The sequence below is a fragment of the Lytechinus pictus genome, chromosome 2 (assembly GCF_037042905.1).
Source record: "Lytechinus pictus isolate F3 Inbred chromosome 2, Lp3.0, whole genome shotgun sequence".
Taxonomy (NCBI): Eukaryota; Metazoa; Echinodermata; class Echinoidea; order Temnopleuroida; family Toxopneustidae; genus Lytechinus; species Lytechinus pictus.
This window is the reverse complement of record NC_087246.1, coordinates 67,044,462-67,059,459: the sequence shown is the minus strand read 5'-3', so window position 1 is coordinate 67,059,459 and position 14,998 is coordinate 67,044,462. Positions and strand designations below refer to the sequence as shown.

The 14,998-nt window shown below is 38.5% G+C and overlaps 1 protein-coding gene across 1 annotated transcript; it reads right to left on the bottom strand.

The window, feature by feature from the left end:
- Positions 1-6,617: 6,617 nt before the first annotated feature.
- LOC129269577 (large ribosomal subunit protein eL13-like) lies at positions 6,618-14,938 on the bottom strand. The gene is made up of 4 exons (XM_054907093.2): positions 14,883-14,938; positions 11,626-11,879; positions 10,459-10,632; positions 6,618-7,046 (listed from the first exon to the last, which is right to left on the bottom strand). The coding sequence occupies exons 2-4, from the start codon at positions 11,869-11,871 to the stop codon at positions 6,819-6,821; spliced, it is 648 nt and encodes a 215-aa protein (XP_054763068.1). The 5' UTR covers positions 11,872-11,879; positions 14,883-14,938; the 3' UTR covers positions 6,618-6,818.
- Between the last annotated feature and the right edge of the window lie 60 nt (positions 14,939-14,998).

The window sequence follows — 14,998 nt, the reverse complement described above, 5'->3', positions numbered from 1 at the left end:
CCTGATGAACAGTGTGCCTCTGATGTGTTTGAACTTTAGATTGGGGGCACTGATTTATTGATGGGAGAATGTGGCACATGACTCTCAATAGTCCAACGATCGAAAAGGGGAGAAAATAACAGGAACACTGTGAATATGATATCAATTTTTAAAATAAATTTTATGTCAAGACTTATCAAAATATCAGATTTTCATTTTAAAAAGCATTTTGTTTTGTTCGCTCGCTCCCTCGCGCCTTTTAAAAATATTTTTTTTACCCCAAACGCCATACCTCTCAAAGTGATGTCACGCCACGGGGGGGGGGGGGGGGGGGCGTGTCGTGAGAGTTTAAGGCATTGGCTAAATTGTCAGCTCTGAAATTTTTAGTGAAGGGGCTGGTTTCTTTCAGTTACTATGGTAACTGTCTAACAATTTACCAGGGATAACAAGCAGCATAAAATGATGCCCTAATCTAAAAATAAAAATATTACATCTATTATGTACTTACAAGATCTTAATTCAGCTGTTGGTTTTTTTTTTTCATTTTCAGTGGAGACTGTCAAATATCTTCCCCATCTCAGTATTATTACTGAAATGGAGGGCGGAGGTGTTGCAGAATAACACGTGACTCATTTTATAGGAAAATAATAAGAAAATAAAAATGCAACTATTATATAGAGCTTAATACTGTAATGTTTCTACGCGCTTCATATACTGTTACCTCGGTTATAGCACGGCTACCCTGATCGGACGCTCGGGCATTCAAGGAATTTCTTCCGACCTGGTACCCCATTTACTACACATGGGTGGTGAGTGGCAAATGTAGATACACGCCCTGCCAAAGGACCCGATCGAATGCTGCAGTGGGATTCGAACCCCGGACCTTGTGGATCAAAGTCTGGAGACTTATTAACTGAGCCACATATCCTCTACAAATAAAGGTCGTTGCTACTTTTCTATTATACTACTTTGCCATTAGATAATAATGCACTGATTGCAAAGTAACTATAAAGCCATTTTAGCCGTAAGCCTATATAGGGGAAAGCAGAGGTTAACATCTCAAATCATACTCCTTGTATAACAAATATTCAGAAGACTCCACGAAATGTGTAAATCTATCTTTTAATCTCAGTTATCAATCATATTAATGATAATTTTAAAAGAAAATACTTAGAGCCACGAATGTGAAATCCCAGCAAGTATTCATGTCACGAAAACATTAAACTGGAATTAGCTGGTGTAAGAGAGTACACGAGCCTCGGGGAGAAGTATCGAACACGTTTTCTCAGTTACTCGCTGCTATGCTGCTCCAAAGAAAACGAGCTTTCTTCACGGGCGTGTTATTAATTTGTCCAATCTAAAGGATTGAAGATTTCACGCTTGCCTATCAGAATATGAATTTCATCCAGAGAGGATTGGATAAAACAACCAGCGATGGATACACGACCTTTTAGAAGCGAAAGAACTTTGAAAAGGATACAGCATCGCACTTTAAAAAATTGAAAAGGGAAAGAGGGCGTGTGATATTGAAGATAAGTAACAAAAAATCAATACGAGCGATAGGATGGAGTTTTAATTCGCTGTCCGATATAAACTTCCCGGTTGGAAATGAGGGAAGAGAAGGGTTGGAGAATATGGGGAATAAAATACGCTTGATTCCACGGGGGGGGGGGGGGGGGGTGCATTCGCAGATGGTGCCCCGGATAAAAAGAATGTGAAAATAAAGTCTAAAAGTTCAATATAAAAACTAATTCCTAAGCTTGCAGGAGAGTTTTAGACGGGAAAGTGCTCCCGTAAACGGTGAAGTTTATTGTTTTATTTTCTTACTTATAACATTATAAATTTTGAATTTCTTGAATCTTATAATTTTGCAAGAAAAAGTGTTCCCCTCACCCCTGGATCTGTGCCGGGGCACTCACATGTTAGATACGTAAATACATTTACATGTTTATTACTCCAATGGGTGAATTCTCGCCCCCCAAATTCAAAATATGATGTGTTTTTTTCTTCCTATAATCTGTTCAGAGGTGATACCCCCCTCCCCACCTCGCCATATTTTTTTTCTGCAACCAAGTATAGCCGCATGTGCATGTCACATTTTCACAAAAATACAAGTATTTACATATAATGTTTAACAATAATTTAATTAATATGACATTTAATGTACATCTAGGTTGGGTTTTGTTCAAGTTAATTGACCTAAACTGACATTTGACTTTGTTTTTTTTGTGAAATGAAAACAGTACGCCATTAGTTATAAGTCTACTTTGTGCATTTTTATGGCTTATTAGAATAAATAAGAATTTATGTTAGAAATTTCATCTTTCCCTCAATTTATACCCTTGAGTCTGACCCTCCAAAATAATTGCATCTACTTTTAAATATATCTGATAATTAACTAACGACTAAGTTTCATCAGGCTGTATATAGATATATGACTCTGAAATTATAAAAGAATATCAATTTTTAACATTTGAGTTTGTTAAACTCATGGGTTTAGGACCTTTAATATATGGCATTCCTAGGATCCATGTAAAAAAAAATGAACTTCAAGAAGTCTTAGACATTCATATTCCAATGCCACAGCATAGTCTGGATCTAAAGATTGGAATTTTAGACTTTGTGACCCTGAACAAATCATAAATAATCAATGGTTATTTATAACCCGTGCATGTGCAAGTTTAATGCATAGTAAGCCACTTGCCGTTTTGTAGCCCTTTCCTCTGCCTTTTTAGAGCTGATTAGCTTTTTGTAGCCCTTTTGTTATACGCTTACAAAACAGCAAAACTTATCCATTTTGCCTCACTCATGTTTTAGAAATTATCACACGTGAAATTGTGTTTGACGTCATCCTCTGCCAAATCAAAATGCTTTCTGCCAAAAAGAAGACCCATAAAATGATATAATATTGGCAAATCGGATTCAGGGGCATCCCCCTTATTTATCCACCTTATGTTTACCTTGTTTTTTTATTCCATTTCATTATTTATTTAATCCCCGCGCTTTTCCCTGTAGCATTGACCTACAATTTTCTCCTTCTTACGCTTGATCATGATAATCGCCTATTGTGGAAATTGTGAAGTTGGTGGTTATTTTATTATTATTATTATTATTATTATTTATTGGTATATATGCACATAAAAATTGACCAGCAGTACATGCTGAAAGGGTCAATTTACAAAAATTCATGAAGTACAATATACTGATATAACAAAGCAAATGAACAAAAGATCAAACTCTTTTATCTTATCCCCCATTTCACGAATTATTTCCTACATTTTACTGAAGTTAATTTAGCACATAAACATTAATATTTTTAAGCTGCAATTTCCCGGTCCAACTTTCAAACTAACGGTCAACTATGGACCATGCAAATGTATACTATGCAATGGCACGACGGAAAAATGAGAAAGTACCGACAAACTTTAGACCTACAAAAATATCAAGGTGATCAGAACATGTCAGGCTTCATCATATGCATCACCATTTCACTTTCACCATGATCCAAGGCTTTATCATAACCATCACCATTTTACTTTCACCATGATCCAAGGCTTTATCATATCCATCACCATTTCACTTTCACCATGATCCAAGGCTTTATCATAACCATCACCATTTTACTTTCACCATGATCCAAGGCTTTATCATAACCATCACCATTTTACTTTCACCATGATCCAAGGCTTTATCATAACCATCACCATTTTAATTTCACCATGACCCAAGGCTTCATCAATACCATCACCATTTCACTTTCACCATGATCCAAGGCTTCATCAATACCATCACCATTTCACCGTGACCCAAGGCTTCATCAATACCATCACCATTTCACCGTGACCCAAGGCTTCATCAATACCATCACCATTTCACTTTCACCATGATCCAAGGCTTCATCGATACCATCACCATTTCACCGTGACCCAAGGCTTCATCAATACCATCACCATTTCACTTTCACCATGATCCAAGGCTTCATCAATACCATCACCATTTCACCGTGACCCAAGGCTTCATCAATACCATCACCATTTCACTTTCACCATGACCCAAGGCTTCATCAATACCATCACCATTTCACTTTCACCATGATCCAAGGCTTTATCATAACCATCACCATTTCACTTTCACCATGATCCAAGGCTTTATCATAACCATCACCATTTCACTTTCACCATGACCCAAGGCTTTATCATAACCATCACCATTTCACTTTCACCATGATCCAAGGCTTCATCAATACCATCACCATTTCACCATGATCCAAGGCTTCATCAATACCATCACCATTTTACTTTCACCATGATCCAAGGCTTCATCAATACCATCACCATTTCACCATGATCCAAGGCTTCATCAATACCATCACCATTTCACCGTGACCAAAGGCATTATCATAACCATCACCATTTCACTTTCACCATGATCCAAGGCTTCATCAATACCATCACCATTTCACCATGATCCAAGGCTTCATCAATACCATAACAATTTCACTTTCACCATGATCCGAGGCTTCATCAATACCATCACCATTTCACTTTCACCATGATCCAAAGCATCATCATACCCATCACCATTTCACCATGATCCAAGGCATCATTATAACCATCACCATTTCACCATGACCCAAGGCATCATCATGTCCATTATCATGATCCAGGCTTCATATCCATCACCATTTCACCATGATCCAAGGCATCATCATAACCATCACCATTTCACCATGACCCAAGGCATCATCATGTCCATTATCATGATCCAGGCTTCATTATATCCATCACCATTTCACTATGATCCAAGGCTTCATCATAACCATCACCATTTCACTTTCACCATGATCCAAGGCTTTATCATAACCATCACCATTTCACTTTCACCATGACCCAAGGCTTTATCATAACCATCACCATTTCACTTTCACCATGATCCAAGGCTTCATCAATACCATCACCATTTCACTTTCACCATGATCCAAGGCTTCATCAATACCATCACCATTTCACCATGGTCCAAGGCTTCAATACCATCACCATTTCACCGTGACCAAAGGCTTTATCATAACCATCACCAGTTCACTTTCACCATGATCCAAGGCTTCATCAATACCATCACCATTTCACTTTCACCATGATCCAAGGCTTCATCAATACCATCACCATTTCACTTTCACCATGATCCAAAGCATCATCATAACCATCACCATTTCACCATGACCCAAGGCATCATCATGTCCATTATCATGATCCAGGCTTCATATCCATCACCATTTCACCATGATCCAAGGCATCATCATAACCATCACCATTTCACCATGACCCAAGGCATCATCATGTCCATTATCATGATCCAGGCTTCATATCCATCACCATTTCACCATGATCCAAGGCATCATCATAACCATCACCATTTCACCATGACCCAAGGCATCATCATGTCCATTATCATGATCCAGGCTTCATCAATACCATCACCATTTCACTATGATCCAAGGCATCATCATATCCATCACCATTTCACCATGACCCAAGGCTTTTATCATAATTCATAACCATTTCACTTTCACCATGATCCAAGGCTTCATCACAATTCATAACCTTTCCTCTTTCACCATGGCCCAAGGCTTCATCATAACCAGTTCCATCCACCTCTACCATGCTCTATGACTTCATTCAACTTTCATATTATAAGCGGTTTACTTTAACCCTAAATAGACTGGGCTATTTCGACACCCAAGAAGACTGAGGGGGGGGGGGCTGAATCCCCCCTTATGATCTCAACCATCAATCGCGATGAAAATTGGCACTTGTGTTTACCCATGGCATAATCTACAAAACTATAAGATCAAATTCTGCGAGAAATATCATTGCTAATTAACTATGCTAATTTATGCGTAAAATCAACAGTTTGCTCTAATTACCTAAATAATGCCCCTAAAATGCTAAGTTTTGGTTCACAGACTCTTTATAGCAATCTGATCAAATTTACTGTTTAAAAATTCAACATCACATTTATTTTCTTTTGTATTTTATTGTTTTCTAAATTTCTTATGTATTTCTTTGTTTTTCAACTTTTTTTTCAATGATAATTATCGGGGACTTTATTTTGACCATAAACAAGATGAAATTAATTGATTTTAATCACTAAAAGGAAAAATAATTATATATTTATGAATTTTGGCTCAAAACACTATTTGCATTGGAATTGTACACAAATTTACATTTTTGAGCAATTTGGGGTCTGCATGCACTTACGAAATGTTGCGTACTTTCATACCCGGGGGTCACAATTTTGGTCTCAAAAGTTGCGCCAGACTTGAAAGTAAAAAGTAAGCGAGCAACGCGGTCAAAAAAATTTGCACGGATATCGCGAAAAATGTCGAGGGGGGACTGAATCAGCCCCTCCAGTCTTATTAGGGTTAAATAATAGACAGATCTATTGGCCTACAACATGCAGTCACAATGACAATACATGCCTTGAGCACTCTGCATGGAGATACGAGTGCATCATTATTGCACAAAAAAATATGTAATAATCCACATTCCTAGTTTCCACAGTACCAGTAAGTTGTACCAGGCCTGGTTGTACACACATAATGGACTACTAATACATTCACAAATAAGAACAGCACACAATTCTGCCTGTGTAGCTTCTGTTTATTGACAACCGCACGTCTCAATAAGGTAATCTTGTAATGTAGGCACGTCGAATAGCATGATCGAATTTTACTCAACGACAGGATTTCACAAGGACTGAAGTTCAGCTGATATGAGTTCTGTTGTGTATGGATATCCTATGTTGGGATGACAGGGAGGAGAGACGGAATGGAAGGGAATTTACTTCTTGCCCTTGGGCTTGTTCTGGGCTTCCTCTGCTTCCTTTTCCTTGGCACGCTTTGCCCTGAGACCATGGAGTTTCTGGTTGGAGCGGGCCATTCGCAGAGCCTGGAACACACTGTGTTTCTTCTCCTCATCGCTGATGGCACGGGCCTTCTCGCGCTTCTGGACGCTCTTGATAGGCATGACTGGACCAGACAGTTGAGTTGCCATCTTAAGCTCGGCCTCCTGGTGAGGATTAAAAGAGAAAGTGCCAAAGAATAATATCTTGTCTCAGAAAAAGTTGATTTTAGGAGAAAGAGAAAACAAATCATATAAGGCAGTGTTTATGCTTCCACTTTTCAGGCCAGAATCAGTGTTTTCATATGTGATTAGTCCAAAACACAATTGCGTCCATGCTTACTTTCATTTAAAGATAGTTTCCGAACGCCGATCGTAAACTTACAAATAGGTGCGTTTCTTAACGTCGTTTGACCAGAATCAGGGTTTCTGGGGAAGTATAAACAGGACCACGATCGTAAACGTGTTTAAATGACGTCATTTGGTACATGCTTCCGGTGAGATGAAAATGCGTGGGCAAAATAGTCGCATGGTTCTAACATGGACTTACATGGACTCCACCGATTTACCTCTCATCTCCCAATGTACATTTGCATGTACGATTATTAAGTCATCACGATAAATGTTGAAAAAAAAAAGGAACACGAGTTATAATGAGACATCGTTAAGCTGAAAACCCAAGAAGCATGAACATATAGATGCCTTATTTTCTTACATATCCTTTACCAGGGCGCGACAAACCCGCTTGCCCGGGGCAAGTGAAAATGACGTGCGGGCAAGCATTTCTCAAAGTCAATTGCCCGATCGGGCAAGTGGTTGTTTTGAAAATGAACAAGTTAAATTGACAGTAAAGTTTAATAATTTTTTGATAAATTGCAATTATCGGCCAATTATCGCTCATACAATGTCATACCAGTAAAAAAACAGTGGAAACATGTCAAATCAGCGCCAATTTACAGACAAAAGGCGACAATTTATCGCCAGCGGTCCCGTTCGATGGAGGCTGCCATCTTACTTTCTAAACTACAATGTGCGCATGCGCTACTAATCGACGAAGGAGCTAGCTGGGGAAACCCCTCTCTCGCCCTCTGAGCGCATGTACGGACGTACACGAGCGATCGCGATCGAGCCAGCCGAGTCTCGAGCTAGATCGCGCTGAATGCATGCAAGCTTCGGACTGACTCGGCCAGGACCAGACGTCCCGTATTTTATTCATTTCTAAAACATTTTTTTTTTTTTTTTTTTAATATATAAAAGAAACACCAAATATCATTAGGATTTTTGTTATATGATTGGATTGTTTTTATTTGCTTGAAGTTTGAACTTTTTCCTCTTTCTTTCTTTTCTATCCTTCTATCTTTCCTTCTTGCCCTTTTTTGTTACATGTCTATTTTTATTTCCTGATCCTTTCTCTCTCTCTCTCTCTGTTCATTTTCTTTCTTTCCTTCTTTCTCTTACTTGCCTTCTTTATTACATTTCCTTTTTTTTATTTTCTTCATTCCTTCTCCCTTCCACTCGTTTTTATTTTCGTTCTATCTCTCCTTCCATTATTATTATTTTTTTTTTTTTCATTCTGGCCTCCCTTCATTCTTTCCTCCCTCTCTTTCCTCCTTTCTTTCTTTCATTATTTATTTCATTTTGTCCTTATTCTTTTCCCTTATACTTTCTTTCCCTTTCTTCCTTCCTTCCTGTTTTCTTTCTTTCCAAGAATGAAGGCCAGAACAACTTGAACAAGAGTCAAGAAAAAGAAATGCCAAGGGCAGCGCCAGTAAATCAAGTTCAGCCAGGACAGAAAAGAATAATTAAGAGCAAAAGAACTTTTGAAAAAAAATCGGGCAAGCAGTTTTTTTATCGGGCAAGCAAAATTTTGTATCACTTGCCTGACAGGGCAAGTGATGATTTTTTTTTGGTAGAGGCCTGCTTTACTATATTTATTTTATCATACTATTACCCTCACCATGGTGAAAATTCTATAGCTATGTCAAGCAACTCTATGCAATTACTTAAAGATCGAAAATTGTTCGAAGTTAGAATCCCTTGAAATAATAGTCGACCATAACACTAAAAAAAAAAAACTTTTGAAAAAGGGCACGCCCAATTTGACCTCGCTTTCCTGCTCAACAAAAATTATGATGCGAAGCCAGCTGCAGATCGCAATTCTGCCTCTGAAAAATTGAGCATAAACAACACTCCCATAACTACGTTTGCGATTGGCGTTCTGAAACAATTGAAAACGCTGATTCTGTCTACGGAAGGGAAGCATAAACACACCCTAAGAGACAAACTGAAATTGAAGACAAAAGGGGGGGGGGGGGGGGATCTGCAAGAACAAATGTTGAATCTCATAATAATTCAGCAGTCAGGCCACTTTATTTTCATTCTTGCATTTTGTGCACAACCAAGAATTAATTTTATCAATGCCACTTAAGAATTGAAAAAGAAAAAGGAAATGGAAAAAAATACAAAGCATAGAAAACAAACATTTTCATAAATATTCTTTTTGTATCGGGTCGTGTGGTCCAGTGGTTAGAGCATTGGACTCATAATCGCAAGGTTGTGAGTTCGAATCCCAACTCTGCCATTGTCTCCACTTTGATAAAAAGGCCCGAGAGTGATATCTGTCGTCTATAACGTCAGCCACTATGACTGATTAACCTAGACGTAAAATGTTTCCTAGGTAATTGGTTATATACCAGCTTGGCGTTTACCAGCAAAAATGCTGTCCTGCTGAGTTACCATAAACAGAAACAGAAACAACAAAATAACAGATATGTGCAAGATATTATCAAATACTTTCAAAAAGACAGAAAATGAAGTCATCAATCCCTTTTTTAGTAGATTCTTAAATGGGAAATCTTAAAAAATCAAAGAGAAAATATAAATCAAATATATCCTTGCACAAAACAGTGAAGATCCCCTTCGCGATACTTTCTAATGCCTCATCAATGGATTGTTTCTAGTTCACCATTCTCTTTTTAATTCACTCAGCTCTTAAATCAGTGTTTAAACAGCCAAGGCCAAAGCAAAGGCAAGGCTAGGGGAGGGTTTCTTGAAAGGACTTGTCAGATAAATATAGTTTTATCTGACAGTTACTATGGTAACAGTGCCTCTCAGCCAATCAAGGTCACACCTGACAACTTGTCGGACTAAAATGTTGAATTGCGCCCCAGGTATTGACTGTCCGAGGTCAAGCCAAGGATCCAAGGGCTTCAGACCTTCAAGGCAGTACCGAGTAGTGTAGTGAGCCAACAATTTAGAGGGGGCCAGACATGGCATATATGGAGCAAAGTAGGGAGTGAGAGAGCAAAAATATTGACCCTTTATTATTATTCCAAAATACAATTCTGTGATAAAATGAGACATAACGTAGAGAAAATTATTTATTTCACCGATTTTCCTTTTCTTTCTTTTTCTCCTTTGGGACTTCAGACCAACGAGGCCAAGGCCACATCATATTTTTAAAGGTTAAGGCTGATGTCAAGGAGCACACCATTGTTTTAGACTTCTACAATGTACATGTACCTTCCAGAGTGATGGAGACCACCCATCCCTACCCAACCCTCATGTAAACCATACTTACATCACTGTCTCCCTTCTTGGGTTTGCTCAGCTTCTTGGGGAAGAGGATGAGTTTGGATCTGTATTCCTTGAGGCGTTGGACATTGGCTTGGAGACCTTCCACTGATCTGTTCTTCCTTCTGTGGTCGACAGAGATACCGATGGTTGGGGCATACCTCTTGTGGATACCAGCAGCCTGTTGAGCAATAATTACCAAAAATCAAATTGAACGTTCAGATATTTCATTTAAAAACAAACATAATAATTTCTGTCTTCATGGTATTCATTTTTTAAATAAATTGAGAAGAGAGAAGGCAAAACAGTAAAAACGTTGGTACTTCCCGTTACAGGCAACAACAAATCTGGCTATGACGACATCAAAGATGGCATTGTTTCCATCTTTCATTCTCAAACTTGATATCATGAAAAATGAAATAACGTTACATCATGGCAATTTCAATCAGGATTAAACAAATAAATGTTGAATGTCCACAACTCCTACATAATAGACTTGTTCATCCTCCCAAAATCTCCCCACATTGAAACTATTTGTAAATAAATACATGTCTGGCTAATCTCACACCTTTTCCAGTTCCCTGCCTAGAATCTCTCGCATAGCAGGTATTTGCACTTGACACCACTGATAATTTCAAATTATTTTCAAACAGTCTAATCTGGCAACATCAGAGTGAAAAATAAGTGTTGAAAATAACAAAACTCAGATCAATTTCATCAATAATCAACCTACCTTCAAACTTGAAATACACAACACCTTTTAGGCATAATAAATTAACGGGTTCCATGACATTTACTCCGGTGACAATTGCTCAGATGGAAAATATGCATGTTATGCCTAACATAAAATCTAACATCCAGAAGTAAATAAACCCAGTCCCTAATCTTTACATTATTCTGAACCAAAAACTCTTATCAATATCCTAACTCTAACCCTATGCCCCCTGAGATATTAACACCGGAGCTAATGTCGCAGGAGCAAATGTCATGTCACCAGAGTGAAGAGATGGTTGTGATGATTCCCTACATTACTTTCTCAAGCCTAGCTGGTATCTTTTTGTATGCCTTCTTTTGCATTTTCAGTCTAGTCAGTCACATCATGTTGTACAAGTGAAGCAAATTATCAATCCCTGAAGAATTGACCAAGACATATTTAAAGATGGTCATACAGTACCTTGAGCTCTTCAAGAGTGAAGCCACGTCCCTCCCTCAGCTTGGTGTGGTACTTGAACGTCTGACAAGTAACTTGGGGTCTTAGTGCTCCTGCGATGGGTTTGGGGGCAATCTTCCGTGCCTTCTGCACACGGGTGTTGTGTCGCCGCTTCTTGCGGGCTGGTTGATCAAACCAGGTCCTGACATAGTTTTGCCATTCCTTACGGAAATGGACATTTGGAAGGACTCTGTTTCCCTTGCGAGTCATGGTGAAATCTGTAGTCAAGGGAAAAAAGGTCATAAAAAATTTCAATTCAAATCATGTCAATGATTTGTAAACTACAAGTAATTTGTAATGAAATGAAACTTGGCAATTTCATATTTAAAGTTTGTTTCAATCGATTAACTTTTCTTTTAAAATTGAAAGATTTTGCAAGAAAGGCTTTGGCTTTGCAAATTAACGGCATAATATGGTGCATGAGTATGACGATTTCCATTTCAATGTGATGCTAATAAATGAAAAAAATAGAAATATAAATGTCGATTTAGATCTGATGATCAGAAAAACATCAAAGATCATGCAACTTTCAAAGAAAGGATTTTTTGCATGTAAAACAATGCAGGCTGGTATTTGGGATGGAATATAAAAACAATACAAACAAAAACAATGTTGCCACATTTTTGTCCATATAAACACAGGATTAAATTATTTATGGGGAGACTGCATTTAGGCCTACCCATGAAATCTGTTATTTAGAACATTCACAATGTGATAGCTCAATAATCATGTTCTGGCATCTGGGGAACCACTCATTGATACGATTTGTAATGAGAACAAGGTTTTTTACTCTTTTTTTATGAATAGGGTCTATTTGTCTCCACATTGCAGATCATGATTCATAACTTTTTGTGGCCATTGGCATTAGACATGGTAGACTAGAAGATCACTAGAGAGGTCTAGACCAACATTCTTTGATAATATATCATATCAAGACCTCAAAATGCAGCCTCCCTTCCAAGTCCCAGTTCAATCATTTGCAAAGAGTGGGTGCACAGACACTTGGTTCCAATGCCAATAACCCAGGGAGCCCCGGCCCGCGAAGCTTTGCGGGCTTGAGCCCAGGAGTCGTCCGTGTAATACTAGGCAGACATGGGTACTCTCCAAAATGGGTGGGGTCGCAACAGCACTCAAAATAAAAGGGGAAAAAATAAATTATGCACTTACCCGATTATATGGATGAAGGTCTATAGTGACACAGAATCCTGATATCGAGGCACAAACTGGACACTCAAAAAAAGGAAGTTAGACCTCTATCATGTCTATGTCGCGTTCCTTCTCTGTATCGATGATGATTGGCCATTTTGTTTTCAATTTTGAAAAAAGGAGAATGGACGAGACAGAACTTTTCCTTTTTTTTAAGGTCTAGTTTTGTGCCTCGGATGTCAGGATTCTGTTGCACAATTGACCTTCATCCATATAATAATCGAGGCAAGTGCATAATTTTTTTCCCCTTTCATTTGGGGTGATATTGTGACCCCATTCTACCACATTTTTGGAGAGTATCCTCCTCTGCCTAATATCATTACACAGACGAGTCCTGGGCTCCAGCCCGGAGCTCCCTGGGTTACAGTGACAAGTGTTTTTATTCTGAGAGTGAGTGATAAAGACAAAGATATTTCAAATGAAGGTTGGAAATGCAATTGCGAACAAATTTTGACTCAATTTCTTAAGAAATCTTGGCAGTGCCGCAATACATGCACTACGCCATTAGAACATTTTTATCTAGATAAGGATATTGTGTGGAAAAGAAAGAAAATTCACGTTTGAATATCTCTGTTTCAATTTTGGGTGCGCAGTCACCAGTGGCAGTGCCAGCCACTGGCACTGTCATGATTCATGGCCTCTGCTACCTCGAGCGAAGTTCGTGCAGGCTCCACTCCACTTCACTACCGCTACACTACGCTCCACCTACCCGAACTTCGAGACCATGAACTCGATCGGATATTCCGAGTGACAAAAGGTGGGATTTTATGGGGAGAAAATACAAAATTCATGCAACATCACGATCTTTAAAAACAAGTAGGATGGGGGGTCGGGTGTCCGGACACTTTATATTTTTGAAGCCTTCTTTTTTGTCTTTGGATTACACTAAAAATATGAATTTAATACTTGTAATCATCTTATATTTTGTTCTTTATAATATTTCATAACATTTTGTACTAAAAATTTATGAAACTTCGCTTTCAAATTTTTCCAAATGACTTTCTAAAATTGATCGTCCGGACACACAACCTGTCCGGACACACAACAACTGGGTATACAACTAATATTCTTACTTTACACAAAGTTTCACTTCTTTTCCATGCTTCTATCAGTCTCAAAATTGATGATTTAGAGCCAACATGAAGTTCCTTACACGTAATAATTCGCTGCCGATTTCAGAACATCGCATGCGCGCGAGGGTCCGAGCTCGGACCAGACCCGGTACCTCCCGCATGCGATTTTTTGAAGTCGGCAGCGCATTAATATTTATACGTGTGAGGAACTTCATGTTGGCTCTAAATCATCAAATTTGAGACTGATACTATAGAAGCATCAAAAAGAAGCGAAACTTTGTGTAAAGTAAGAATATTAGACAGTTGTAGTACTTGTACTTGTTTTTAAAGATCGTGATGTTGCATGAATTTTGTATTTTGTCCCCATAAAATCCCACCTTTTATCACTCGGAATATCCGATTGAGTTCATGGTCTCGAAGTTCGGGTAGGTGAAGCGTAGTGTAGGCTGTAGCGGTACCGGTAGTGAGAAGTGGAGTGGAGCCTGCACGAACTTCGCTCGAGGTAGGCCTCTGCATGCCATTGCATTGGCATTGGATTGCAAACAAATTGTGCCATGGTCATGATGGTGGCTCGTTAGAACTTAAAACAAGGGTCTACCAATAATTTTGAACAAGGGCAACAGATTCCCCCTGCATATTCATAAAGTTATAGGGCAGAATCCAAGTCCCAGACATCGATTCGACGAATCATCCGTGATTGAAAAGGCAAACCCGACCCGCGACCGCACTAGCGTTACACTATCGGCATCGCTCTCGCTAACCAGTGATTGACGGTCATGGTTTCATTCTTTTATCTACTTTTAATGGACACAGGTTCAAAACTAGAATCATTACTTTACATAAATAGTAATCACTTTATTCGAATCAAGTAACATTAGAGTTTGACCATCAATAATGATTTAGATTCCTAACGATTTTAATGGAATGTTTATTTCAACTGACCCTGCGCTTCAGCAGTGCTCACAGAAAAGGATATTTGTACGACATGCAATTTAAAGCACAATAAAGATTCCTTTTTATATCATATTGTTTTCAAATAAAAAAATCTCAATTTATTT

What these genes read in the sequence shown, in the direction of transcription:
- LOC129269577 (XM_054907093.2), bottom strand. Translation starts at nt 11,871, where the DNA reads ATGACTCGCAAGGGAAACAGAGTCCTTCCAAATGTCCATTTCCGTAAG. An exon ending in TCACTCTTGAAGAGCTCAAG is followed by an intron (nt 10,633 to 11,625) that starts GTACTGTATGAC and finishes ATTGCTCAACAG; the next exon opens with GCTGCTGGTATCCACAAGAG. An exon ending in CCAAGAAGGGAGACAGTGAT is followed by an intron (nt 7,047 to 10,458) that starts GTAAGTATGGTT and finishes AATCCTCACCAG; the next exon opens with GAGGCCGAGCTTAAGATGGC.